General features: G+C 43.8%; 1 protein-coding gene across 3 annotated transcripts in view; it reads right to left on the bottom strand.

Moving 5' to 3' along the window:
* The window catches only part of MAGI3 (membrane associated guanylate kinase, WW and PDZ domain containing 3), a 61,567-nt gene that overhangs the window by 11,174 nt on the left and 24,597 nt on the right, over window positions 1–25,796 (bottom strand). For 2 of the 3 annotated variants that reach the window (XM_032132964.1, XM_032132966.1), the window contains exons 2-16: window positions 19,634–19,750; window positions 18,073–18,192; window positions 16,340–16,549; window positions 14,892–15,066; window positions 14,029–14,108; window positions 12,576–12,633; window positions 11,424–11,518; window positions 10,625–10,813; window positions 8,642–9,241; window positions 7,591–7,622; window positions 5,667–5,820; window positions 5,077–5,168; window positions 3,181–3,373; window positions 2,294–2,479; window positions 363–548 (exon numbers count right to left, since the gene is read on the bottom strand). In XM_032132964.1, coding sequence (XP_031988855.1) covers window positions 363–548; window positions 2,294–2,479; window positions 3,181–3,373; window positions 5,077–5,168; window positions 5,667–5,820; window positions 7,591–7,622; window positions 8,642–9,241; window positions 10,625–10,813; window positions 11,424–11,518; window positions 12,576–12,633; window positions 14,029–14,108; window positions 14,892–15,066; window positions 16,340–16,549; window positions 18,073–18,192; window positions 19,634–19,750 — 2,487 coding nt within the window. The remainder of the gene's footprint in view (window positions 1–362; window positions 549–2,293; window positions 2,480–3,180; window positions 3,374–5,076; window positions 5,169–5,666; window positions 5,821–7,590; window positions 7,623–8,641; window positions 9,242–10,624; window positions 10,814–11,423; window positions 11,519–12,575; window positions 12,634–14,028; window positions 14,109–14,891; window positions 15,067–16,339; window positions 16,550–18,072; window positions 18,193–19,633; window positions 19,751–25,796) is intronic. The other variant, XM_032132965.1, reaches the window with a different exon arrangement.

The following is a 25,796-nucleotide window of genomic DNA, read 5'->3' as shown; positions in this document are numbered from 1 at the left end:
GGAGAATACAAGGTCTGGACAGGACGTTTCTATGTCAGCAGCACTTTCCCTCTCTCACACAATGGGAATTTCTCTCACTCTTCATTGCGTTGTTAATACTTCTAGCTTCTTTTTGGGTACAACCACCTTGGCAGCTCCCTCTCTCTGTCCCACCTGCCTTCAGCTCTTCCAGAGCAAACACATGAGCTTCCAACTTACTCAACTTCTAGGACCTGATGATCCCCGTGGGTCCCACTCAACTCAGTATATTCTAAGATTCACTCTCCTTAATTTTCAAACATCTTCAAATACTCCATTTAAGCCAATAAACTTCAGCAGTGATAAATACCCGACTTTTGATAGCGTGGTGGCACCTTCCTTACCTTCCTCAGCGACCACCGTGAGAGTCACCACGTTGCCTGCATCCTTGATGAGCTGCACGATGCTGTCATGGGAGAGCTCCACGATGGACTGGCTGTTCACCGCTGAGATTCGATCGCCCACCTTCAGCTTCCCACACTGGTCAGCCGGGCTCCCCTCGATAACCCGCCCGATCTTGTGAGGAATCACTAGGAAACAAGAACAGGCGCAGCAACACCGTAAGTATTCACGGAATTATGGAATATACTGAGTGGAAAGGGATCCACAAGGATCAAAGTCTAGCTCCTGGCCCTGCACAGGGCAACCTCAAGAATCCTACCATGTGCACATCAGATAAGCATCACATAGACCCAGAACTACCGGTCACAGAATCACAAAATATGTTGAGTTGGAGGGACCCACAGGGATCATCAACTCCTGGCACTGCAGAGGACATCCCAAAATCCGAACAAGTCCCACCCTGTGCCTGAAGGGCATTGTCCAAACACTCCTTGAGCACTGGCAGCCTTGGACCTCTGACCGCTTTCCTGAGGAGCCTGTTCAGTGCCCCACCACCCTCTGGGGGAAGAACCTTTTCCTAATACTCAACCTAACCCTCCCCTGGCACAGCTCCAGCCATTCTCTTGGGTCCTGTCACTGGTCATTACAGAGCAGAGATCAGTGTTCGTCCCTCCTCTCCTGCTCCAAAGGGTGGCACTGCTACTATGGGACAAACCTGCAAATAATGAGGAATGCTTCACTGTGAGTGAATGGAGGTGCCAACCCAACAGCACGGCCTTGTCACATACAGGGTGTTGTGCCTGAAGGAAAACATGGGAAGGAAACGGGTCACATCTGCAAAGGAATGAGCAAGAACGTGTGGCCCTGGGGTGCTCCGGAGCAGTTGGGTTTGCAATATATAATGTAGTTTTCTGTTTCATGCATCAACCCTGAAGGACAGCGTGGGCTCAGAGAGAGTTATGGCCATCCAGTGCAAGGCAGAGATTCAGATGCACAGGCAAACTCTTCCTACTTGCAAACAAAAAAATAACCCTTAAACACACTCAAAAAAGATATCAAACTTCTGCTGGGGACTGACTCAGTCAGATGAGGACCTGAGCAGGGACCCTGTGCATGGCCAGCAAGGTGCTACATCAGCTCTGCACAGACTTGACCCCTTTTCCTGGTCTCTGAGATGAACATGCACTTGTAATAGTTGTCACAAATTTCTTCCAGCTCTTCTGGCTTGGTTCCCTCAGTTCATCCCAGACTGACACCGTGCCCTGCACAGACTCCTCCAGAAACCAAAGCTATGGGGCCGGAACAGAAAGAATGGAGAAAATAAGAAATTTTATGCAAAGTAGAAGGAAAAAAGACCAATTTCAGTTCCTTTCCCAGAGATGAATGCAGAGGCAGAACTAGAGACAACTACGCCTGAGCCGTGTCCGTATCTCACAACTGCAATACTGGACCAGGCTACTTTTTCACTTTGATGATCTTTCTAGACAAACACACTTAATGACGGTAACAACTTCATTGCTTTCCACCAAATACTGTAGACTCTACTTCCCAAAATAAGAAATTTTACCTGATTAGGTAATATAAAGCCATTATAGTAGTTGAAACTACGCTTCCATTAAAATGCCAATGAATTAATGCATCGTCATCACAGCCTGACAAATATCTACATCCCCAACGCTGCCCTGTGACAAGTGCACATTCCTGGGTATGGGTAGTGTGGGATACACATTCCCTGTTCCCCACTTATGTCACAGTTGGGTGAAAAAGAGCATGAATATGAAGCAAGACAGACCAAGACTCAGCTGGCTGGGCTGTGCCAGTGTGAGTGAAAGGTGACTATGAGGGAAACACTGGCACTGCACAGGAAGAGATATCCCTGGAGAAGCCCCAGCGAGGCCTGGCAGGGGCAGAGCCACCAGGACATGGCACTTACCCCCAGGAGGAGGTTTGTTCTTGGAGGTGAGGATGACAAAGCCAAATCCTTCGTTCTCCTTCCGCTGCAGACGGACATCGTAGACCTCCGGGCACGGTTGGTTGGCAAAGTCCGCACGGTTCAGCCGGGGAGAGCCGTTCTGTGCCAGGACGGGCTGTGGCTCCTCCTCCTCCGCCTGCTTTTCCCCTTGCAGGGAATGGACAAACAAATAAGGAACAAATCATACCAAGCAATTTCAGCACAACCGTGAAGCTCGGTTGTCAGTGCCAGCGTTAGGTGGCAACAGCAGTTGCTAATCAGAGCAGGGACCCTTGTCAGCTCTAAATCCCATCCCAGCTTTGTCATCCATGGAGCCACGGATGAATCTTCTCTAAACGGTTGATCTGGACACTCATCTAAAACTGCAGCATCTCAAAACGCTGCCCTGAAACAGCTCTCGTTTGAATACAGTTAATCTTGCTACACACTGAGGCCAAAAAAGTTGAGAATACAGTACGTGGAAGGTGCCCCTGCCGATGGCAGGGCGTGGAACAAAATGAGCTTTAAGGTCCCTTCCAACCCAAACCGTTCTGGGATGTAGAGAAAACAGACTGCGTTATTACGCAATTTCCACAGCACTAATGGCTGTTCTAACTACTGTGTGCGAAAAGGTTTAAAGAAATCACCCCCGCACCGTAATTTTCAGAGCCTTACGTGTGTGAGCAGTCCAAGTTAGCGCGCAACACAGCCCAAGCTTATTAAATTCTGCTTTTCTCCGTTTAAGAGTTATAGCTGACCCTCCTCAATCTCGGGCTGCTCAGCCCCAGTGCAGTAATTAAGTTCCAGAGCAGCTTCAGTGGATTTGACTACAAGCCCTAAGTGTTCTTTCTGGGCAAGCAGACACCTACCACTGAAGAAGATCTTCCTCCGGACAGTGAGCAGCACCTGCCCATTGCGTGCGGCACTGGTCATTAAATCCAGAACTTGCTTGTGTGACTTCCCTTTCACAGGGACTCCATCGATGCACATCAGCTCATCCGCTGCACGCAGCCTCCCATCCTTTTCTGCTGCTCCTAATGGGATTATGGCTCCGATATAAATCTGTGAGCAGAGTCCAGGGGTTTGAACGGGAACATGGATTCATCAGAACACACAGTGGAAGGAATCCAGGTAACTCTGATAACTGTGCAGATGAGGTCTTTTGGGAAGACTCTTTTAAGATTATCTCACTGTTCAGCTCTAGCAGAAACGCAGCCAGCAACTGTACTCTGCACAAGCTGACCTGGTGGACACAATCTGCAAGTCTCAAAGCATTCAGTAAATACTTCAAAAATCTTTAATCCGTATTTTTGTCAGTTCTGCTCTCTTGAGCATGTTTGTCAGTTTATTACAAAGCTCAGCTTTTGAAATGAGCACACACCGTGTACTTATTATATATATGATTTCCCAGACATTAATGACACAAAAGCCTCTGTCATTCAATCAACTTTATTTTTTTTATCAAGACCGAGGCAGAATGATTGGGGAAGAAATATAAGTTTTTGAAAGAACTCAAATTTATTTCTGAAAAGTTGCTTATAGACAGTTCCACACTTCAAGTTGCTTTGGTGTTAGCTTTTGGTGATTAGATAATGAATTCAAACATCATCAGTTCTGCCTACCCCCACCTCAAAAAGTGCTACTAAACAGAATACAGATAAGAACACCACACTCTTTCATATGCTAGAATCACTTTCAGATTCAATGGAAGATTAAAGATAACTACAGCAAGTACTGTTGGAGGTTAGGCAATGGTGGGCAGCTCATCAGTACACAGCAACCAAGACATCAGCTCCACACTTCCTAACACCTATGGCTGTTACGGAAACCAAACACCACAAATGCTATGAAGTGCAACAGAAGTAACATTCTCCGGATTTGCTCTTTACTTTAAATGCATGTTAGTGAGGGGAGAAGAAAAAAAAAAAAGGCTAGCACTGGATCACAGCTGGGAATGGAAAAACTGAATTCCTTCACTGTAATCAGAAAACAATCTACGCAGATCTATTCCAAAATTTTTTTCTCTCCGCTTAACAGACTTAAGAAAGGTCCCTGATACACAGTACAAGTCTTAGTGCTTCTTCCCAGAGAGAAATTTATGCATGTTTGAAAATAGAGGGGAGTCTCCTAAAACCTGCCCTTGGAGAACAGACTATCCAGGGGTGTCTGCGCTGGCATCTGCCCAGCCGCCTCCAACTCAATGCGTGCCTAAAAATCCAGTGGGAGAAGCAGGGAATAAAGGGGTGTGACACCATCTCAAACCTGGTTTCGCTGGGCTGCAAGAAAAGGAGCAGCCTAATGAAATTTTGACAGGAGGAGCAACCGCTTCCTACCACTCAGCTGCTTCCCAGGATGCGCCGCTGTGCACAGCACACCAATCACTGAATCCGGGCACATCCTGTGCCAAGGCCACCACTGGGACTAGGTGGCAATGGGCAAAGGCTGGGCATCAGCACGGCCCTTCCTAGGGCTCCGAGACACAGCAACTGCTGTAGAAACACGACCAGTGTCCTCAGCCTGATAAAAAACTGTGGCCAAGGATGGGCTCGGTAGCGGGAAGGGCACAGAACCTTGGAGACTGGAGTCCACAAAGGGGAAAAAATAAAGGTGATCTGGACCAATTTGTGATCTCTGAAAGGCAGGTAGTGATTTGATCAATTTTGCCACCACTGAACTGCCTGGATGGGATGATGGGAAATGAGGATGACAGAGCAGGATCATTCCAACAGCAAGACTATGAGATAACTGTGAGCAGTTTCACTTACAGGCTGATCCGGTCCGTCCCCTCCAAGCACCCGGAAACCAAAGCCTGACTCTTGTTTTCTCAGGAAAACATCTAAATCTCTTGTGTTTGGAGCTAAGAAAAAAAACAGTATTTCAAAACATGTAAGGAGCTATCTTCGATTATTGAAGGATTATGCTTTGGTGGTACACTCTTGAGTCTTCTAGTGACAGAACACAGTAACCAGAAATACAGAGATATTCTCTTTCCAAAATGGTATCATTAATTTTCAGAGCAGAAATCACAACTACATTTTTGCTCTAGACCAGGATAAAAGCCAGTCTGTGACACAACTCAGAGCTACTTTTATAAACTCTGAAATGAGCAGGGCTGCTCCAGTTTACTTCAAAATCATCTTTGAGATTATTTCTGCAATTAACTGTTTTATTGAAAATATGGTTGAAACATATTTTATTTTTTTGTTTTTCTAATTGCTGGTTAAATTATGCATTGAAATGTTTTATCCACAGCAGGTTAACAAACTTAGCAACAAAGTCTCAGTAGTTTTACTGCACGTACAATAAAAAATTCCTTCTTAATTGAGTGTTTTCAAGTTGAAGATGATGTACTTACGTTTGTCCTCATAAATTGTCTTAGACTTCAGGTAGACTTCGGAAGGGTCCAGTTTAGGAGAGCCTGGTCGCACAGCAGAGGGCGGGAAGGGCATCGGCTGTGGAATGGTATCGCTGACAGCTTCCAAACTCCCTGAACTGTCCTGCTTGTCCTTCTGAAACAGCCCATGGACACAAAATCTGTATTAAATAAAGGCATGACTATGCTTGTGGGTGAAAGACAGTGAACACCGTGCAGAAGAAAAACACGAGACTAAGGGAACAAAATTACAACTTTTCCAGTGGATGTGTCTGACCAGAGTACTGAAGTCTTCCTCACTGGTACGTGAATTTCTACTGGAGACTGGGCTTGGAAAGGGTTTGAAGTGACTGATGCTCGGAGAGAAGCGAAGCTGGGCAGATGCTGGTGGTTACCAACACATGGGATGAAGCGGGACATAAAGGACCGATCCCATTTGGAGAAGACACCGAATCCTTGTCAGGCACCTGCAAGGCTCTGGACCACAGTCCAGCACCATGGGCACCCGCTGCTCCACAGGCACTGCCTCCTGCCCTCTGCCAAGCTGCTCCCCACAAGCACCAGAGGTGCTCCCAGCACGAGCTGTTTGCTGGAGTGATATACATACAAGACAGAAAGACACACTGAATAGTGTGAGGCATTAACAACTCACTATTTGCCTTTTCATGATCTGATAGCTGCAACACTCCTGTTCATGAGGAAATGTCACCAAACATCCTTGTGGTCTCTCATCTAAATTCCCAATCAGTTATGCACTAAAATAACTCTAAATACTTCTTCTGGGCTGAAACCCAGCCTGGAAAACTGGCACGTGGCAGTGCATGCTGAACCACAGGAGCAGAACAGACACAGATCTGCCCTTTCACCGAGAGCAGAAGAAACTGCCCAGAGCCATTCAACAGTTTGACACTTCTTGTATGTTTATAAACACAAGAACTTGCCCCATTTAAGTGAATTATTTTGCCACGCTGCTTAATGCCACTGAGCATCGAGCGCTCTGTGGGCTGCTGCTCCTGCATGTATGCTGGAACAGAATGCCAGTCGCCAAGTCCAAACTATTTTTAGCACACTGCCATGGGATCCATGCTGACAGGGCCAGTGCCCTCCAACTGCAGGGATTTCTGCTCTCATTTATTCAGTGTGGGCAGCTGGACGCTTGCAAGGAGCAGAATCTGAAGATCTTATTGAACACAGTCTGCTTTGAGCATGCTGAACACGTGTGCTTGTGTCATGCCACTGCTGGGATACAACTAAGGTTGCACTCAAACAGCAGGATAAAGACAGAAGGAGAAGTTACATCTATGTTCTGGTAATGGGGTTTTCCTAAATTGCCCTGATTTTTTCTGTAGAAGAAGCATTTTTAAAGAATTTTCTGTGTTCAACCAGCCTAATTTACAACAGAAACCTTCATGACAAACGTAAGCATTAATATCAGCATTATTAAATCAGAGGTTGTATTATTAAGAGCAAGGATTCTTTACCGAGCTAATGTATATTAAAGATACCCCGAGAGATCAAACTTCCAAGAGTAATGAGTATTGAGCTAGGAATGTACAGCTCCATGGAGACTAGCTGAAAATATGGATCCAAAGATAAGCATTTCCAGAAGGGAGCACTAACCAGTCCATTAATTCTATGTGAGGACTGAGAAGAATCAAAGGAACACAAACATCCTCTAGAAATCCCATTTCACTTTAATAATTAGCAATGAAAAAAATAGATACTGTATTTTGTTTCCCTTTTAATGGGTACTCTGGCAGCAGCTACTTAGACAAAGAACGTATGCCTACCAAGAAGATGTGGTTTTGCTAAACCATCTTGCAGGTTATCACAGGAACTAAAATCCAGAGGAAATGAGACTACAAAGCAGGTCAGAAACCAAGTTAAATACATCACCGATACTCACCCCTTTGGCAGCTTTAGTAGGTGAGGGGGGACCTGAAGAAAATAGAAAGTAATTTTAATAGCAAGTTACAAAAAGTTTCAACAACATTACAGCAATATAATCAGCTGCTCCTGGGGAGAAAATAATAGGGGCTGACTGACTCTGCTTTTAAATGGCAAAGTGACCAAAACCATCACTCTAGAGAAGATTCAATTAGAATTGAAAGCTGTACAACAATAAAAAATATCTTTTACTCTTGCTAGAAACTGGTCAACCAAGTCATCCCGCTGTTCATGGGATAAGGAGACTTATGAATTTGTCTGAAGGAATTTCACTTGCCACAAAGAAATCGGATTATTTCCTTAGCTGATTAAGGAAGTAACTTATAAGTAGCACTTATACAGAAAAAGATCTGGAGATTTTTGCAAATGCCAGTGGCTGAAGTCAGGGTTACCATAAAGCCTGAAGGGACACTGAGCAGCCACGAGCTGCTTCATAACCCATTCAGCTTCCTCTGACAGACACACCCTTATCTACCACAGTTTTTGGGGAGAAGATGCATTCTGGGCTGTGACTGACAATCAAGGAAGAGGTATGAATATGCAAATGAAAAATCAGAATTTTTCTGCTATTCCCACTGATCAGCCCCACCTCTTTGCTAATGCTTCTTCCTGTCTTCTGCAGTCCCCTGTTCATTACAAACACGGTTACTGGAATACATTTGGAGAACCTCACAAAACTCAGTCCATCATATGCTTTGCATTATGCTGGAGACCATGTGTTTGCTTTAGCACTCCCCAGAGACTTGGAAGAGACAGTGCATAAACGTATCGCCATATAATTTTTGAGGAAAAAAACCCAAAGAAAAACCTTACTAAAACCCCAAACAAAACCCCAGCAACATGCTCTCACCCTTAACAGTCAGGAGTATAAAATAAACTTAGTACATAATGGCTCAGAGATATAATGAGCTGCTGCTTAGCTGTCAAGACCAGACATGATTTAGATATCACAATAAAAAGGGACTTTGAAAAGCTTAAAACCAACATGTCAACTGCAAATTTGTCTGTACCTCCTCTTAAGATAAGCAGGGGCACCTCTGCTCCTACTGGAAACTGCTTGAGCACCTCCACCACCTGCAAGTGGGTCAAGCTCTGCACATTCTGATGGCAAATCTCCTTGATGACATCCCCTTTCTGTAGGCCTTGGCACCACTGGCTGTCCAAAATCATCTTCACCTTCTGGCCTGTGGGACTGTCTGCAATGGCAAACCCAAAGCCTTTAGGCCCTTTGACCAGAGGGATGGTGACCAGCTCTGGCTGAGAGCCTCCTGAGGAGGCAAAGGAAACCCTCTGCTCTGCTGAATCCACGGAAGGGCCGTTCAGGCGACCGTTGACCAACATTTTCCCATTCTGGTCCAACACAACTGTTCCTGCTACTAAATCTTGGCTGGACACGGAAGTATCTCCCTTGGCCACCGGCGGGCCATTAATGACAGGTGTGGCTGTCACAATATCCACCACGGGGTCTTCACTGTCGTCAGGAAGAGGGTACCCACGACACAAAGTCATGTTCACATACTGATTGACGGGAATGAGCTGAAACATCTGGACAACATCTGCATGGGTATGGCCAAGAACACAACTTCCATTTATGTCCACGATGACGTCACCTGTTACAAAAGAAAGTTCAACAGTGTCAAAACCAGAAGCGAAACCTTCAATAAAAGCCTACCTTGAGGAAATCACAGTGCTGTCTTCAAACTAATAACTAGCGTCTGGGATATTACCTCATAGCTAATATTGCCAAAAAGCATAAAGGATTTCCTCTTTGCATTTATTCTATTTCATCTCAGGACACAGTGTGCTAAATATATAAAGTTTAATCTGCAGCAGATTTAAAAAATTATACTGTACAGCCATGGGAGATGAAGCAGAGCACGCACATTACAGCAAGCAGATGTCTTCTACTTTAATTCATATTGCACAGCATCCTAAACCCAATGCAGAATAAATCGGATTTTTTCTGGCCCTGTGTTTATTTTAGGACTGGCTGAACTTAAGCTAGGATTGCACACACATACATGCTCCATACTCTTACGCTGCTGCCCCACGTGGCTAAGAATACATTTTCAAAATGAAGTGACATGCGCTTCAGATCCCAAAACCTTGTTTTGTGTTTCCATGATTTTGATGTGACACTTTGCCCGGGCGGTACAATATGCCCTGCAAACTGTCCGATCCCTTTAATGCCCAGGCATCGGTAAAACAGGATCTCTCTTATTCCATGATCTACAGCCAGAATAGCTGCACATCTTTTCATTCCAACAGTTCTGCAGGATTGTTTTCATTTTTGCAGAGGTGGAAAATGAACCACATACAAACAAATTCAAACAACACATCAGCAGCAAAACAGGAAACTGTTCCATTTCATAAGTAAATAGTATTAAATCATTCAAAGTATGAATTCTTTTACTCACCTGAAGAGTAAGAGTTTATGTTACACGTAGAGAAGCATTTTGCCTTTTCTAATATGCAAACCATAGGTTATAGTAACGTTATAGGTAACTTAATTACACATGTAATAACCATGAAAAAATGTGCAAGTCTTCATGGATTGCAGGAACTCTCATCCCTCTTCTCTCCTCACTTGTCCAGCTTACACGACTTTGCTTCCTCATGTCTGCTGTGGGGTTTTTGCAGTTTTAGTAACTGGTGTCATGGTTTTTGGCAGCAACAAGGCAAAACAGACCAGGATTCAAACACGCTATTTTTACTTTACATACAGAGAGGGAAACCATTCCATGAATGAACATGAAGATGAGTGTCTTTGCTAAAGCAGAAGTACTGAAACCTTCAGAAGTGCCCTTAAAGTCAGTTTTTATCTAGAATGTTGCTTCTTTTCCTTTTCAGGCACTGCTCTGCACAGATCTTTCACAAATCTGAAAATATTTAATTTAGTGACGATGTGGATGGAGTCATCCAACCTCCTCTGCCTCGAGCTGCGTTCTCCCAAGTACCCCATGAAATGGAAGTTTAGGGAAATAATACTTGACCTGGAGCAATTCTCCCATCTTGTGCAGCGGGCCCATCTTTTAACACATTCTTCACCTGGAGAAACTCATCAGGCCTGTCCCCTCCGATGATCGTAAAGCCAAATCCCATGGTACTTTTTTTCAAGGATGTCCTTATAAGTGCTCCAGTAAGCTGGGATGGATCTCGAGTGAAGACAGACCTCCCTGGTCCTTTGGAATTACGGAATACAGAGACAGGAAGGCAGGAAACCAGGGTTAGTTCCGGTAAGTTTTTTGGTTTTTTTTAAGGTGTCACAAAGGTTAACGATTTGTTTATTGTTGGTCAGCCTCTGAAGCACTCTTAAGGAATAAAGCAAACAGACAGGAAAGTGCTACACTCACGTTCCAGCTGAATTCAGCCAATAGAAAAGTTAAGAGTGTTTTTGAACAGATTGCAACAGAGCTGTATGTAAACCTCCCACCTCGAATTCCCAGTTTTAATCCTTGAATACCAAGCTCAAAGTAGATCGAAAGCATAAAAACTCCAGGTGTGGTTTTACCTGCATCTTCCAGATGGCTCTTCTAACCCTCCATATACTCCAAAGCTGCTTATGACAACCAGCTTCAGAGTAATCAAAATGATTTAAAAGCAGTCTCAGTGCCTCGGTTCAATTTTAACATGAAGAAGTTCTTCAAAAAACCCTTAAGATCTGGGAGGTAACACTGTAATGGCTAGCAGAAAGACAAGGCTGATGCCTTGATGAATTCCAGAACTGGGTTTTTGTAAAGCATACCTGCAGATAAAGATACATGTGACAAAGAACACAATATTCAGTGATACCTGATTTGGAAGGCCCAGCATCAGTCTGTCCTAGCTGTTTTTTCCTTTTGGCTTCCAATACTGGATTTTCAAACTGAGTTTTCTGGTTAATATGACTGCAGGCATACAAAAGGTAGGTCAGGATTTCAACAGAAAACATTCTGACTATTTCCCAACAAAGGCAACCCCAAAAAAATGCATCTACAAACACTAGGTTTTTTTTAATCTCAGATGAATGCTCTGGAGGAATGAACAAAACACTCTCATAACCAATACTTAAAGCAGGTTCGTTCTTTCAGCAGCTTATTTACTTCGAGGCAGATAAAATTTTACTCCCTTTAATCACTAGGCAGAGTTGCAATTGTTCAGAACTGAGCAAATCTGTTTCTTCTCTTGACCCATCTACCTGTAGTGTTTACAAACTCAGGCATCACCTTCTTCCTAGCAGATGCTACAGCAGTACAGCAGAGGAGGGGAAAACGAACAAATTTGAGCATAATTCAAATACCTCGGCTCTGCAAAGTGAAAAATGTTTGCTTGTTCTCCGAAGCTACATTTTCAACTCTACCAATTTTCCTCTCCATGGTTAAAGAGAGATTTAATTTCCCCTGGCCGGAAGGAGATTCGAAAGAGCTCTTGCAGCACTTTAGTGGTTATTGACTTGGCTCTTTGGAGACAGCAATGATCTGCAAGTTATTTTTGCTCTTTTAAAGTTATCAGGTGCCACTCTGAAGTCAAGTGACTCTGTTTTTGTTAAAGCTAAGAAAAATGACATCAGCTCATTTCCATTTATAAATTATTTTGGTTGCTACTTGCTTTCCTTCCCCGAATGAAAAACACTCCACTAAGTCTTTAAGGGCACACGGTGGCTTTTCCCACATGCCAGTGCTGCCAGAAGCTTGTGCCGTGAGTTCACTGCCCCCAGGACTGTTTTTCCTGGATATATTTAATACTTTCACAGAATCCCAGAATGGTTTGGACCGGAAGGAACCTTAAAACCCATCCAGTTCCACCCCCTGCCATGAGCAGGGATACCTTCCACTAGACCAGGTTGCTCCAAGCCCTGTCCAGCCTGGCCTTTCACTGCATTACAACGTCTCCTTACTGGGTATCAGGCACTTCAGAATTTCTTGCTCAATTTATAACTATGCCAAATCAATAATTAGCACTTACTCAACGTAATATGTCCCATATTGAGGGTCTTCTATTTTTTCCCATCCATAAGGAAGTTCTGCAATCAGAAAGACCAAGTTCTCCATTACAGGGGAAAACTATCTGCAAATATCAGAGTTTTCATTAAAGAACACCTAGAAAAATATGAGGAAAAGACAGGTCCCGTTTTCTTCCCTGATGAAAGCCTGTTCCAGGGAATCTGAAGCCCTGTAACTCTTACTCTTTCTTCCACTAAATGAAATGATGAAACTTGTATTCAATGAAATCAGACCACTTTAAACATGTAATAAACTTAAAGACCTGTTTGTACTGGAAGTAACATGCAAAGGCTCCTTTTTATGGCAAACTCGGCATCTGGTAAGAGGGTGCCAGCAGCTCATGACTGACTGAAGGTGATAAGCAGTTACCACAGAGGTCAGATTATTCAAGTTCATTGTTCTAGTTATCTTGACCACGGAAATATTAGAATAATGAATATAGTCAGTTAGCCAGACATTTTAAGGATAAATTTGCCCTGCAATCTTGTTTGAGGCTGCCCTAAGTTTGACAGTAACAGGAATTTCCCTAGCATATGACAGCATGTTACCAATTACCAATATCAGCATCGCTCCACGGGGTCTGACAGAAGACCCAGTGGGTCTAATAATTTAAGTATTGTTCATTTGGATATCCTGCATCTCTGTTTGAAGTGCTCTTTTTATCCTGTGGTGAGCTGCACATATGTTTAATAAGCAGCAGTACGCAGCCACTGTTCCAGCTGGCTTCATTATGGATACACGGCTGTTAGGCTGGGCAATTTTGGAGGATGACAGGTCATTCTGAGCCTGCTTCAGCGTTTGGAACATGTCAGGCATTTGCCGAAGACAGAGCTATCTGATACTCTTTTCTAGCAGACTAAATTGCGCAACTGTGCAGGAAACGGTTGCGGGAATTGCCTGCAGGCTACTGACCTGGAAGTCTTGAAGGAATTGAAAGCAGGTTGTTCTCTTAGCTTCTGCATTCAAATACTATCTCACATGCAATAGCTCTCATTAGCAGTATGTATTTTGCCGTACCTTCTTTGTTATTTCTATATTCTGTTACTTGTGGACCTTCTCCTTCTGCCATATTCCACCGGTACAACAGTTTCCAGTGAGATCATCACTCACGTGCAGCTTTCTCCTTAAGAATGACACTTATTGGAACAAAACATCTCATATTCTGCTCAGGAATGCAGATAAACCTTCCATTCAGCCAGATTCTACCACTCCAGGGAAAATACACCATGGACTTTCCCAGTCTTATGTAAATTCCTACTGCCACCAAGCAAGGGACACTCAGCACTACACTGCCAGCTCCAGAGTCACATCTACCAGGGAGAAGCTTCTACCACAGCAGTAGTGGATTGTATCCAGCTGGGATAAACTCAGACATTTATCAGTGACAGGTGACAAATGCATTCTGAACATCTCACCTCCATCTTCACAATCTTCAGGAGCTTTGGCCTTCTTACAGAGCCGGGGATCAAGCCATGTGGTTGTCTTGGAGTTGTGACTGTAGAGCAGAACACGTGCCAGTAAGAGAACTCCCTCACAGTGAAAAAATTTGCTTTAAGTATTTACTGTTGTAGGCAAACTGTACACTTCAGATAACACAACCTTTATTTGTGCCTCAGTCACATCGTAAAATACTAAAAAAGAAAAGGCACCAGCACACTGGAGACTCTCTGGGACACACGGGAAGTGTTAGAGGCACAGACCCTCTCCCCAGCCCCCAAAAGCTCGTATGGGAACAGCAGCTGTTTCTACCTGATAGGAAAAAAATATTTTTAGCCTCCTCATAAACTTAACTCTCAGGAAGGTTTCTGTTTCATTTTTTCCTGAGAACTCATAAATAAGGCAGTCTTACATATGCACACATGAGCTACTTTCCTATCCTGGGCTTTCATCTGGCCTATTTGTATTTTGAAACATCCATTCCCAGCCAAGGAACACAAGCAGAAAAGAAAAAATAAATAAGGTCTCAAATTTCGGAGAAATTTGACATAGAGAAGGTTTCCATGTTATACTTCACTTAGCAATACCCAGCCAGCTCTGTATTTGTGAGATACAAAACTTAGAACAAACAAACTGACTTTGCAGGTGGAACCATAAGGTTTTCCGGCATGATGGCAATTGTACCGAGCGTGCAATGTTGAGGACTGCGAGTACGGAATGTAACGGTAGGAATATACTAAATTTCATAAAGAAACAGAAGCAGCAAGAGCAGAAGAGAGGTGCAAGAGCAGCTTTCCACACTCCAGCCACCAGCACTTCTCTCCTCCACAGAGTTACTCACTCGATAAAGTAGATCATGCCAGTGTCCGTGTAGGCCATTTCCCAGTTCTTGGGTAGCGGTTCCAGCGTCTCATCCCTTGACAAATAATTTCTGAAGTCCATGTTGCTGCTTGTCTGGTTGTAGCTGGGAACAGGTTTCGTCCAGTCAGGAGAATCTGAATGTTTTTCTTTGTTTTCTGCAGTTGTTCAGGGAAAGTGTTTGTCAGATGCTTATGTTGTTTCTCACAAAGAACCACCCTCTTAATCTGGCTACAAGTGGATGTCAAACACATCCCTGTATGTGATGTGCATTTTTCCACATTTTTTTTTTCAGCTCTGAACTTTGAAAAGCTGACATGAAAACCCTGAACTCTGCTCTTCCCCTGCCAAACAGAATTAACCTTGTATTATATGTCTGAGCCTACTCTGCAAAATCAACGCTGGCAGAAGTCCGAGCTGACTACACTCTGTTGCCGTTTCTACATAGAGGTGTTTGTAATGCCATAAAACGACCCAAAAAAATCCTACTAATATTCCTCAAAGAATCAGAAGGAAATGTAAAGAAGACCCAAGCTGCCAGTAAAATAAACAACACCTTCCTATAAGCCACAACTAGAAAAAAGATCCCAAAAACTCCTGCAGGAAACTTTAAATGGAAGCCTCCACCCTTCAGAACTGAGGTTACGCTTGGCACCCTCTCTGACATGATGATGTCCATGACCTTCACCCAACCACCAGCCTGACCACTGGCCCCTCTGTGGTGTGGAAGATGACAAGATCAGGTCACGTCTGGTCAGTGTAACTCTGTCCTAAACACTAACACACAGGATCAGCTGCAAATGCAAGGCGATAGCTCCTCTGCACCCTCCGTTCTTCCCCCCTCGAGATGAGTAACCATGACAGCAAAAAGAAAAGGGCATCCTGCCAATCCCAGAAAGGTCTTGCTGGACACCGCTCCAGCCTCAACACACTTGGCTTTATTGCTCTCCACAAGCTCCCCCTCGGGTGGTTTTAGGTTGTGTGATAGCTCCCTTACGCAAAATCATCTGAAAATTGTACAGTATGCGCCAACGTTGCCCCTTAAACCAACCAATTCCCTAAAATCTCCTGTGTACAAATTCAGTACTTGCCTCAAAATTAAACAGTAACATTTACAGGGTATGAATTCTACTCTGTGAAGGGTTCTGTTATTTGAAGAATGGATAAATTTTTCCTTCCCACTCGTGTAACTGGCCCATATCCAGCACCACATGTTCTTCACCGAGCAATGCATTTTATGATGCAATTGCACATCTGGCTGGGAGAACAGCTGGTTCTTTTTAAAAGGTCATTTAAAAATCGAGTAGAAGCAGCGGCCTGAATAGAAACTGACTTCAAACTTCACCAAAACTAAGGAAGCCCGAATGTTATTTGTATAGTCCTTATCCATTCATACAGTACTCCAGGCAATTTCTCCCCTTGTCAACCAACCTATCCCTCCGCTGCCATTAACTGCTTCCTTTTCTTCCTCTTCCTCCTCTTCAGGGAGAGAACTTTCCATCCTTTGCATTTTGCTGACGGATGTGGTTCTTTTCCTCTGTGATTCAGTATCAAAATCATTGTCAAAAAGAACTTGATCCACCGGATCAGGCTGAAAGGGGCTGGGCTCTGCTGGAGGCTTCGGAGTACCATAAAAATTACCTGAAAATGAGACAGAAATCAGGACCACTGAAGCACTGATACTGCTGAATGCACTGGCAGTGGCTGTAATCATTTTACTGCACATGCAAACATGCTTTGGTGAAAATTTAAAACCTCAAAGAAGACATCAGCACTACCAAATCCCAATCAACAGTCAAAGTGTATTTATTCATACACTGACTTCTTGTCAATGAAGCACGAGTTGTCAGAAAACAAGAGGTTAACTCAAAGCTTTTGTCCTGCCTTAAGTTTTCTAAAGAAAAAGATGGATTTGTTACTTTGCCTGGAATCCACCCATACTCCATAAAGAGACTTAGGGAGTAATCTGAGAGGAGCAAAAGAGTGAAAATTAATTATTCTTACTCTATATACTAATTAACAGAGCAACAGAAATATTGAAGTCAAAAAGCAAATTAAGTTTGTGCAGTAACAAAGTATTTATTTCCGTAAAGCCAGTTAACAAGTAATTGATTTTTAACATTTGCAATTTTCTACTGACAATACACTTGCAAAACAAAGATATTAATACGGCTTCATCTAAAAATTATTTTTACGTCAGAAAAAGGAACAGATTTTGCCTTCAGTATTTTAATCCAAAGCACAAAGGAATCATCTGCTGCTTTCTGCAAAAGAATTTCAGCAACTGACCTCTCTTCTGACTGCTCATATGATTTTTATTAGGGAATTGAGCACAAAAAGCAAGGAAGCTTCCCAGAATTCCTACTGGGGTAACTTTTGGTGCCTGGATATGGTTTTGACCATGTAAATAAAGTAAGAAAGAAAACCCTTCTGCAAATATCAAGGAAGGGCAAGGCTCAGAGAGGGGACAGCCAGATAAAGTGCAGCTAAGGATTAAAAAAAAAGTACTAGTTTAGCCTAAATTTACTTAGGAGATTTCCTCAGGCGGGACGATATTAACACATAGCGTGGGATACAGAAAACAAGAGGCACAGAGCCTTTCACAGGACTGTCTACTTTTGACATCTTCTTTTCTTTTTTCACTACCTTCATTACAATGTTTTTCTTCACCACACTTAACAAACCCAACTTTGCTACAGATTTGGACAATCTGGTCCAGAGCTGTTCAATCTTCCATTGAAAAATGCTTTTGTTTCCCTGCTGGGTCAGACTTTCTCTCGCCTTCTGTCCTTTTAAAGCACACCTGGGAGGAGAACATGGCTCCGTTCTCTGAGGTTTACACAACATTGACTAAATTCTCTTAAATTTGTACCAGGCACAGACAAACCTTTTCAGAATGCCTCCCAAAAATGCAACAGTGAAAATAATCAGGTAGGATTAAGAATGGTTGAAACGACAATCTGTGGTTTATGAGAGCGCTTTAAAACAAGATCGCTCCTCCTCTTCACAGTAATCCAAGAACAGACTTGCTATTGTCTCTCTACTACTATCATGACCATCAAGTGAGCAGGAAAACTGGTACCACAAGGAGCTGCACTTGGACTAAGATCCTGGACACAAGTACTGGGTCCTTATTCCCATTCCATTAAACATCACCGACATACCATCATATGTTCCACTTTCTAGCAAGGCTCCACTTTCTTCCAGCGCTTTAAACTGCTCAACAGGAATGAAATTATAGTCTACCCCAGGGACCTCCCCATCTCTGGGAGCCCTTGTAGTGCCTGCAAAGACAGAGAAAACACTCTTGTAAGGTACTTACGTGCTGCCTGTTATCAAATGCTGCCTGCTGCACAGTTCAATAAAAACAATGTATTTTCGAATCTTTATACAAAGATGATGTCACTCCAGTTAGAACAACCGGTGAGCAAGTGAACAATAATGTATAAAAACTGAGCCAGCAAATCACATAGGAATGACAGCTCTGGTATTGAGGGAGGAGGAGAGAAAAAGTTGGGTGAGGTGGTAATTAAGAGAGAAATCTTTCTTATGGTCAGTGAACCAAAAGCAACTTTTGTGGCAGCTGACGACACCTGGGCCAGGCAATCCCAGTCTGGGATTCCAGGAACAGCTGTGGTATTTTATTTTAAACCAGCTGTAATGGTGCTGCATCTTTCCCTGCTTCCACCGGCACCAACTCTCTAATTTGCAATGAGGTCATCATGACTAAGCACATCTGATTTTTGGGCCACCAAATCCATAACTAGGCATAAAACTTATTTTTTAACCTACAGTTCAGAGTGTAATTCAGCCACACTCCAACCCCTGGCTGTAGGTAAGCTTTATCAGTAAATTGCTGTGTTAATGCAGAGGTTCTCAAAGTGTTTTGTCTATGAAAACAGGCCTCCCATAGTTACAACAGCTTAATTAAAACTCTCCTGAAAGGACTGCACTGACTCATTACTATTCATGACTGCCTACTACCTAACAGCATTTTAAAGGCATACGTAAATTTTTTTCAGGCAGCAGCATGAACAAGAGCTAGTAAATAAAAGCTAATAATAGTGAAATGCACTTTAAGAAAGCCACAAACTCTTGGGCGTGCTCAGAGAGAACAGAGCAGAATTCCTGTAGATACAAAAATGTTAGTTGACAAAGTAAGTTTTTAGTGCAATGAATATTTAAACAGTCAGCGAAAAGCCTTTTTAATCAGTCTTCTCAGGATAAGCCGTTTGCCTGTACCTTTTGCCAGTGCCACCCCTTCTGCACCCAACACGTCCTGCCGCCCTCCTTCCAGCTGCCCTGCTGTGCCTAATGCACTTGACACTCAAGGCCTCAATTTGCTCTTTGTGAAGAAAAAAAAACCCCAACACATTGACAAAAATCAGGATGGTTTTGCACTGCTCAATCATGCTGAGAAAGATTTATTTCTTGTGGTGGCTGCACTCATTCTAACAACAACTACTGACAAACTTTTGAAGAGCAATGCACAGATATTACTGAAACAATCTGAGCTTTGACTTCTCAAATTTTTGCTGGTTTTCAGTCCATACTGGCTGTACCAATTCATGGCAGCTTCAGATGTGAAACCATTGTAGCAAAGCCAGAAGTCCCTGCTGCAAGGTAAAACTCTAAATCAGATGAAGAGAGAAGGCATTTCAAGCTCACAAATGATGTGGGAGTTAGCAGGAACAGATCAAATGAGGCTGATCTTTACATACTTACAAGGGATGGTTCTCAAATAGAGATTGTCTCTGATCACTTGCTGGAGTTTGTGGTCTATTGAGCCCTTCTGGAACTGAAGGCTCAGGTAGTGGCGCAAGTCCTTGTTGATAACTTTTCCTTAAAAAGAAAAAAGAACAAATTAGAATAATTTGTAAAGCAGGGTCTCACAACAAGAACTGTGTTTCATTGCTATAGAAGTTCCAGAAGAAGCAAGCAGTTGGAAGAGTTGGGTTGTTTTAAATACAACAACCTTGATGGAAAAAAACATTTTGTGCTATCAAATCACAGAATCCCAGAATGGCTTGTGTTGGAAAGGAACCTTAAAGCTCATCTTGTTTCACCCCCTGCCATGGGCAGGGACACCTTCCACTAGACCAGGTTGCTCTAAGTGCTGTTCAAACTGCCCTTGGATGCTTCCAGGGAGGGGGCAGCCACAGCTGCCCTGGGCAACCTGTGCCAGGGCCTCCCCACCCTCACAGGGAAGAATTTCTTCTGGCAGAGAGATTTTAAGCAGAGCTGACTGACAACCATACCCCCTCATCTCCCAAACAAGACAGTGACAATATTCTGGAATTGCTTGAAAATCAATATGAAGTATTAAAATACAAAACCTATTACCAAAATTCAAAGTCTCTACAGACAGGAAACTATTTCACTATATTTTGAAGCAGTTTCCATTCAATTTACACCTACTCACTAGTCACCTGAGTTCAACATTTTGTCACATGAGAACCTGCATTCTTCAAATTATAAAAAGAAAATACTTCTTTCTTAAAAACATTGTATAACAGAAGAGAGTTGGGGTTTTTTTCAATTACTCCTTTGCAATACTTCTGTCAGGTATCATTAGTGAATCTGTCACATCACTGGAGAACCACGACCCCTTCAGCACACAAATAACTGAGCTCTTGTATTACTGCCTCATCCTTCTGACAGGAGGGTACACACCAATCTTTTGTACCCTGTCAGCCTCCCAGAAAGCACATTAAATAGGGTTCAGTGACCTTGGTAAATTTAAGTTACGTACTACAGCAGAACACTCAGGGCTTTAGGGAAAAAGCTCAACCTTTGTCTCCAAACCCAGAGCACGAGATGGGCAGCAGCAGGCGGATGCTGGTGTAGCACAACAGTGGGGACAAAGGCTGGAACAGACAACTGCTCCTGTTAGATTACATCACCAACAGGCTATGAAATGCATAAACCTGTCCCAGAAGCATTTCTGACAGGAGCCTTTGAAGCCCGTGAGCTCAAAGCTGCTGAGGAGACCACCTCAAACAGGTCACAGACCCACAGCAGTCTTCATACAAGGCCCACTCACCTACATCGTCAACCAATTACTGTACTTACATATATGTCAAATTTGGAAAAAATCCCAAAGCATCAAACCCCTCCCCCCACTAACCAGGTTTTCCCAACCATGTGTCACTTCTGCAAAGTTGGCTGCATGTTTTGGTTGTGGCAAGTTTATACTTTCCCTTCCCTTTTAGCCAAGGTGAGGACATTTCACACCTTGTACTCAACTCTCAAACATGACCTCAGCGACCACCACTCACCAACAGCAAACAGAATTTCAACCTGCACCCACTTCCCTCCACACAAAACCATGGCACGATGAGGAGTATTTCAAAGTGGAACCAAGATAACCTATCAGCCCTTCAGAGAGGTCGGTGATGTCCACAGATTAACCAAAACACACACAAAACCACCTTAAGCCCTCAAGCAAGGACAGAACCAACCCAGCACACCCTCCAAACAGGCAGCACATCCTGTGCCAAACACGAGCCCTGAGCTCCAAATGAAGTCAGCTTCTCACCTGCTTTGACACTGTCATTTATTTAAAAATTACTTCCAAACACACAAAAAGCATTCTGCAGTGTTGGGACAACACCTCAGCATTGTCCTCATGGCTGTCCAGCAGTTACACAAGCGACAGCAATTCCCACTAATGCCACAATTCCCACAATTCTCCACCCAACCCCTTCCCAGGAATGCACAGCAACTCTGCAGCCCCCAGCTCAAGTCCCTGTTTTACCAGCATGAACTGTTCCTGATAAAACTTTGGATTTGCTTCCTGCAGCATAATGAGCAAAATATGTCATAGAAAATGGAAACAAATGGGGTAATCTCCAGCAAGAACAGTATTTTCCATTTGTTACTACAAATTACTTTTTTCTTTGTAGACGAGAAATTTTCTCAACATTAAAAAAACGTTTTGCTGCTAAAATGGCCCATCTATCTCCTTGTCAAAGCCAGATCTGCACTTCAGCAATCCCAGCATATCTCACTTAGGCAGATCAACATACTCATATTTCACTGAGGCAGATGAATCTGGTCATTAGCTACCTTCAGAGCACTGCATGTTGGAAACACTTGGCGACATGTGAAAATCTGTTCTGGATGTAGAATTACAGACTTTATTTACTCACTGATCTTTCCCTCTTCGTGTTTAAAATTTTAAAAGCTCATAAACCCGTTTCAATAAATATCAACTCAGTTTAAAGACAAAATAAAAGCAAGGCTGCTACTGACGATACCCAATATTGAGCGGTTAATCTTAACACTAAAAGCTTAGAGACTGGACTATACTCTGAGACCAAGATGACTAAATTGAAGATTGATATGATTGCCCGGGGAAAACAGAGGAAAGTCAAACAAAACAGTGGGCAGAGGAAAGGTTACAGAAATTCACACAGAGAATGGTGTGCATTAGAAAGCAGAAAAATAAAGTCATAGTAAGGATGCTTTAGGTAACCTCTGGCAAAAACCAGATTATTTTCCCTCCAGGAGCTGAACATGCTTCTTCTACACTGTTTGACGCAGACTTTTAGGAAAACTTCATGTATCAGCCTCTCCAAAATGACCTGATAAATGTCGGGTTGGTGTTTGTTGTGCTGCTGAGCTGCCTCTAAAGGATAACACAGGCAACACAGGGACCAGTCAAGAGGAATAATGTACCTTATACCACTCAGGTTCTGCAAGATGAACATGCACAAGCCTCTTGTTTTCAGTTTTAATTTAAATTAACCACAAAAGACCTGTTTAGATGAGGATATGCACACTGGAGCTGGGGAAGGAGAATTAAGTGACTGCAGAAGAAAAAAAGACTCAAGTGCTACTGCAGCAAAATACAGAGTTGTGAAGTAGAGAGGCAAATAGGAGTGATGGGTATCACAAAAATGGGGATGGTGACTCTCACAAACTGCACTGGCGAAGTTACCTTTGCTGCTGTACCTAAGCAGGACAAAACCCGGCTATTTATATATCCAACCTGTCAAGGAAATGCTCAAAAATACACGTTGCAGTTACAAGCAGAGGAGCATTGCCATGGTGTCCCTAGAACTTGACAAAAAACCGCATTTCTAGATCAGTAATGTTGGTAAAACGGCAAAGTTCAACACTGAAACATATAAATAAATTCTAAGAATTCAGTCTGTGTAGTTTTTATGTTGCTGTCTGGTAATAATGTCCCAAATACCTCTGGCTAATGCTGTTGGCATACAGAGTATCGGTGACATTCTCACCAAATCATTCTGAAGACCATATGGAAGTTTTCCATGTTGTTTTGATGAACACTTTACACAGACACAGGTGACAACTTTCCAGAGATGTGGTATTCCCTGCCTTAAGTTTCCATGCCAACACCTTCTGGAGACAGTGACAGCTACACCAAGGAGCTGCAGTGCTGATAGGTGACTCAATAAGGAGAGGATGATTTTCTTTCAAACTTTTCAAAAATACTTTACTGTTCACTGTAAAAGCAACTTTTCAAATCAGCAGTTTACTAAAAGTAAGCTGCTTTCCTATTAAACTATGTTAATTCATTACTAGGGCTCATACCTTCATTACAGCCTTTTGCACGAAAACGCATTTTAAGTGAACAGATGAGAAAATGGAATTGCATTCCCTTGCTTTTGGAGGAATTTTTTTTTAAAACAGCTGAAGTCCTGGTGGGCTCCACTAGTGAACAGAAGGGTAAAATCATAGAATTCTATAATGGTTTGGGTTGGAAGGGACTTTAAAGCTCATCCAGTCCCATCCCCCTGCCATGAGCAGGGACACCTTCCACTGTCCCAGGTTGCTCCAGGCCCCGTCCAATCTGGCCTTGGACACTTCCAGGGATGGGGCAGCCACAGCTGCTCTGGGAAACCTGTGCCAGGGCCTCAGCACCCTCACAGCGAAGAATTCCTTCCCAATATCCCATCTAATCCTGCCCTCTGGCAGTGAAAAACCATTCCCCTTTGTCCTGTCACTCCGAGTCCTTGTCAAAAGTCCCTCTCCAGCTCTCTTGGAGCCCCTTTAGGTGCTGGAAGGGGCTCTAAGATCTCCCCAGTGCCTTCTTTTTTCTGGGCTGAACACCCCCAGCTCTCCCAGCCTGGATCCAGAGCCAAGGGGCTGCAGCCCTTGCAGCATCTCCGTGGTCCCCTCTGGATTTGTTCCAGCAGCTCCACATCTTTCTGATTTTGGTCCCCAGAGCTCGAGGCAGCTCTGCACGTGGGGTCTCACCTGAGCAGGGCAGAATTCCTCCGCTCCCCTGCTGCCCGCATTGTGGGATCAGCCAAAGATTCCAGGGGGGCGGCAGGGAGGGCAAGGGGGGAGGGAGGGGTTAGGTAGGGTTGATTTCTGGGTCCCAGTGCATGTGGCCAGGGAATGCCCAGCCTCTCATCCACCAAAAAACAGCCTCCACAATCCGAGGGCTGGGCAGGCAGGAGCTCTCCCGGCCCAGCCCGCAGTGATCTGCCGCCACCTTCTGGCACCTTCCTGCTGATCCCCCTAATTCCGTCCCCCAAGGCTCCTCACTCCCCTCCCTAGGGGAGTTTGAACCCCACAGGGTGAAAACCACAGATATTACGTAACACCATGCAATTTTGTTTTCTCACTTAGAACAAAGCAGAGGAGAAATGTAACCAGAGTTCCATCATGTACATTCAGAATTCCACACATGCGAACAGGATCCCAGTGTCCAACAGCTCCGCTCAGCTGTACGATGTGTTACATAAGCTGTGATTGCAAAAGGCCACCGACTATGAAAATTCCAGTGAAACACACGTTAAGAGCTATAAAACAGCTCCATGGCTTCACTCACAGTCTAACTACAACAGGAATTTTCAGGGCTCATCAAGTGAAGAACAGCTACTGTTTAGTTAAACGGAGCTGTCGATACACACATTGAGATGAAGCGATTTTTGACGTGACTAAGCAAAAGCCGTTTAAAGGAAACGTTCAGCTCCACAAACCAGGGATGCAGTGTTAGGAAATCCAAGTTAGAATTAGTGCGTAACACATTAACTTTATTATATTCCCCAGCAACTATTAACATACGATAATTTCACACAGGTTCCAGATCTGAACACATGCATTCACTGAGCACAACGAATGATTTCCGAGCATGCAAGAGAATCACTGTATTCATGAAATATGGAGAGGATGGAAAAGCCCAGTGGTGACACAGCTGCCAGTACCTGCTGTACTTCACCTGCAGGTACTTCACTGTGACCTGGCAAATACACACCTATGCTCTCAGGACAAGGAGAAGGTGGGAAGTTCAAATGACTACAACTAATATAGAAAAGAGACTGGAACATTTTGAGAATGTCCAACCCAGTCAGTGGGTGCTTCCTCAGCTTGTGGGGTAGAGGCATAGATGGATTCCTGTGCAGAAGCCCGCTTTTCCTTCACGGAAGGGGGCCCACAGCCCTGGGATTTCTGAGGAGGAAGGCTGAGACTTAGCAGCACTGCCTGGCAGCTCATGTCCCAGGCCACCAAGGGCTCCGTGACATGCTCACACTCAACACCTCGCTGTCTCCCTTCCAGGTAATGAAGGCAGGAATCCAAGCTGGGACTCCGCCTGTGGAAGAGAGGAGTTCCCTAAGAAAATCCAGGCCAGTCTGGGAAGTGAGATGACATCCGTGCCTGGGCCAGTGACCCATCTGGGAAAAGAGATCCTGGTCCCGTTATGGACTCAGGGTAACTTCTGCTCATTCCCTGGAAAACTGCAGCTTCTTAGAAGTGGAGGCAAGCTCCCTGTCAGGTGAAGCATTACTTCCCAAGAGACGGAGTAGACAGGGCTCAATAAGCTTCCATCGACTACCAGCTGCTTTAGGTTTAAGTTGCTGCAAGGATGTTGAAAAGACGACGAGCAGATAATCATCTCAGGAATGTGACA

This window comes from Corvus moneduloides, chromosome 24, assembly GCF_009650955.1.
Source record: "Corvus moneduloides isolate bCorMon1 chromosome 24, bCorMon1.pri, whole genome shotgun sequence".
NCBI lineage: Eukaryota > Metazoa > Chordata > Aves > Passeriformes > Corvidae > Corvus > Corvus moneduloides.
The sequence above is the reverse complement of the archived record's forward strand: the minus strand, read 5'-3'. Positions and strand labels throughout refer to the sequence as shown.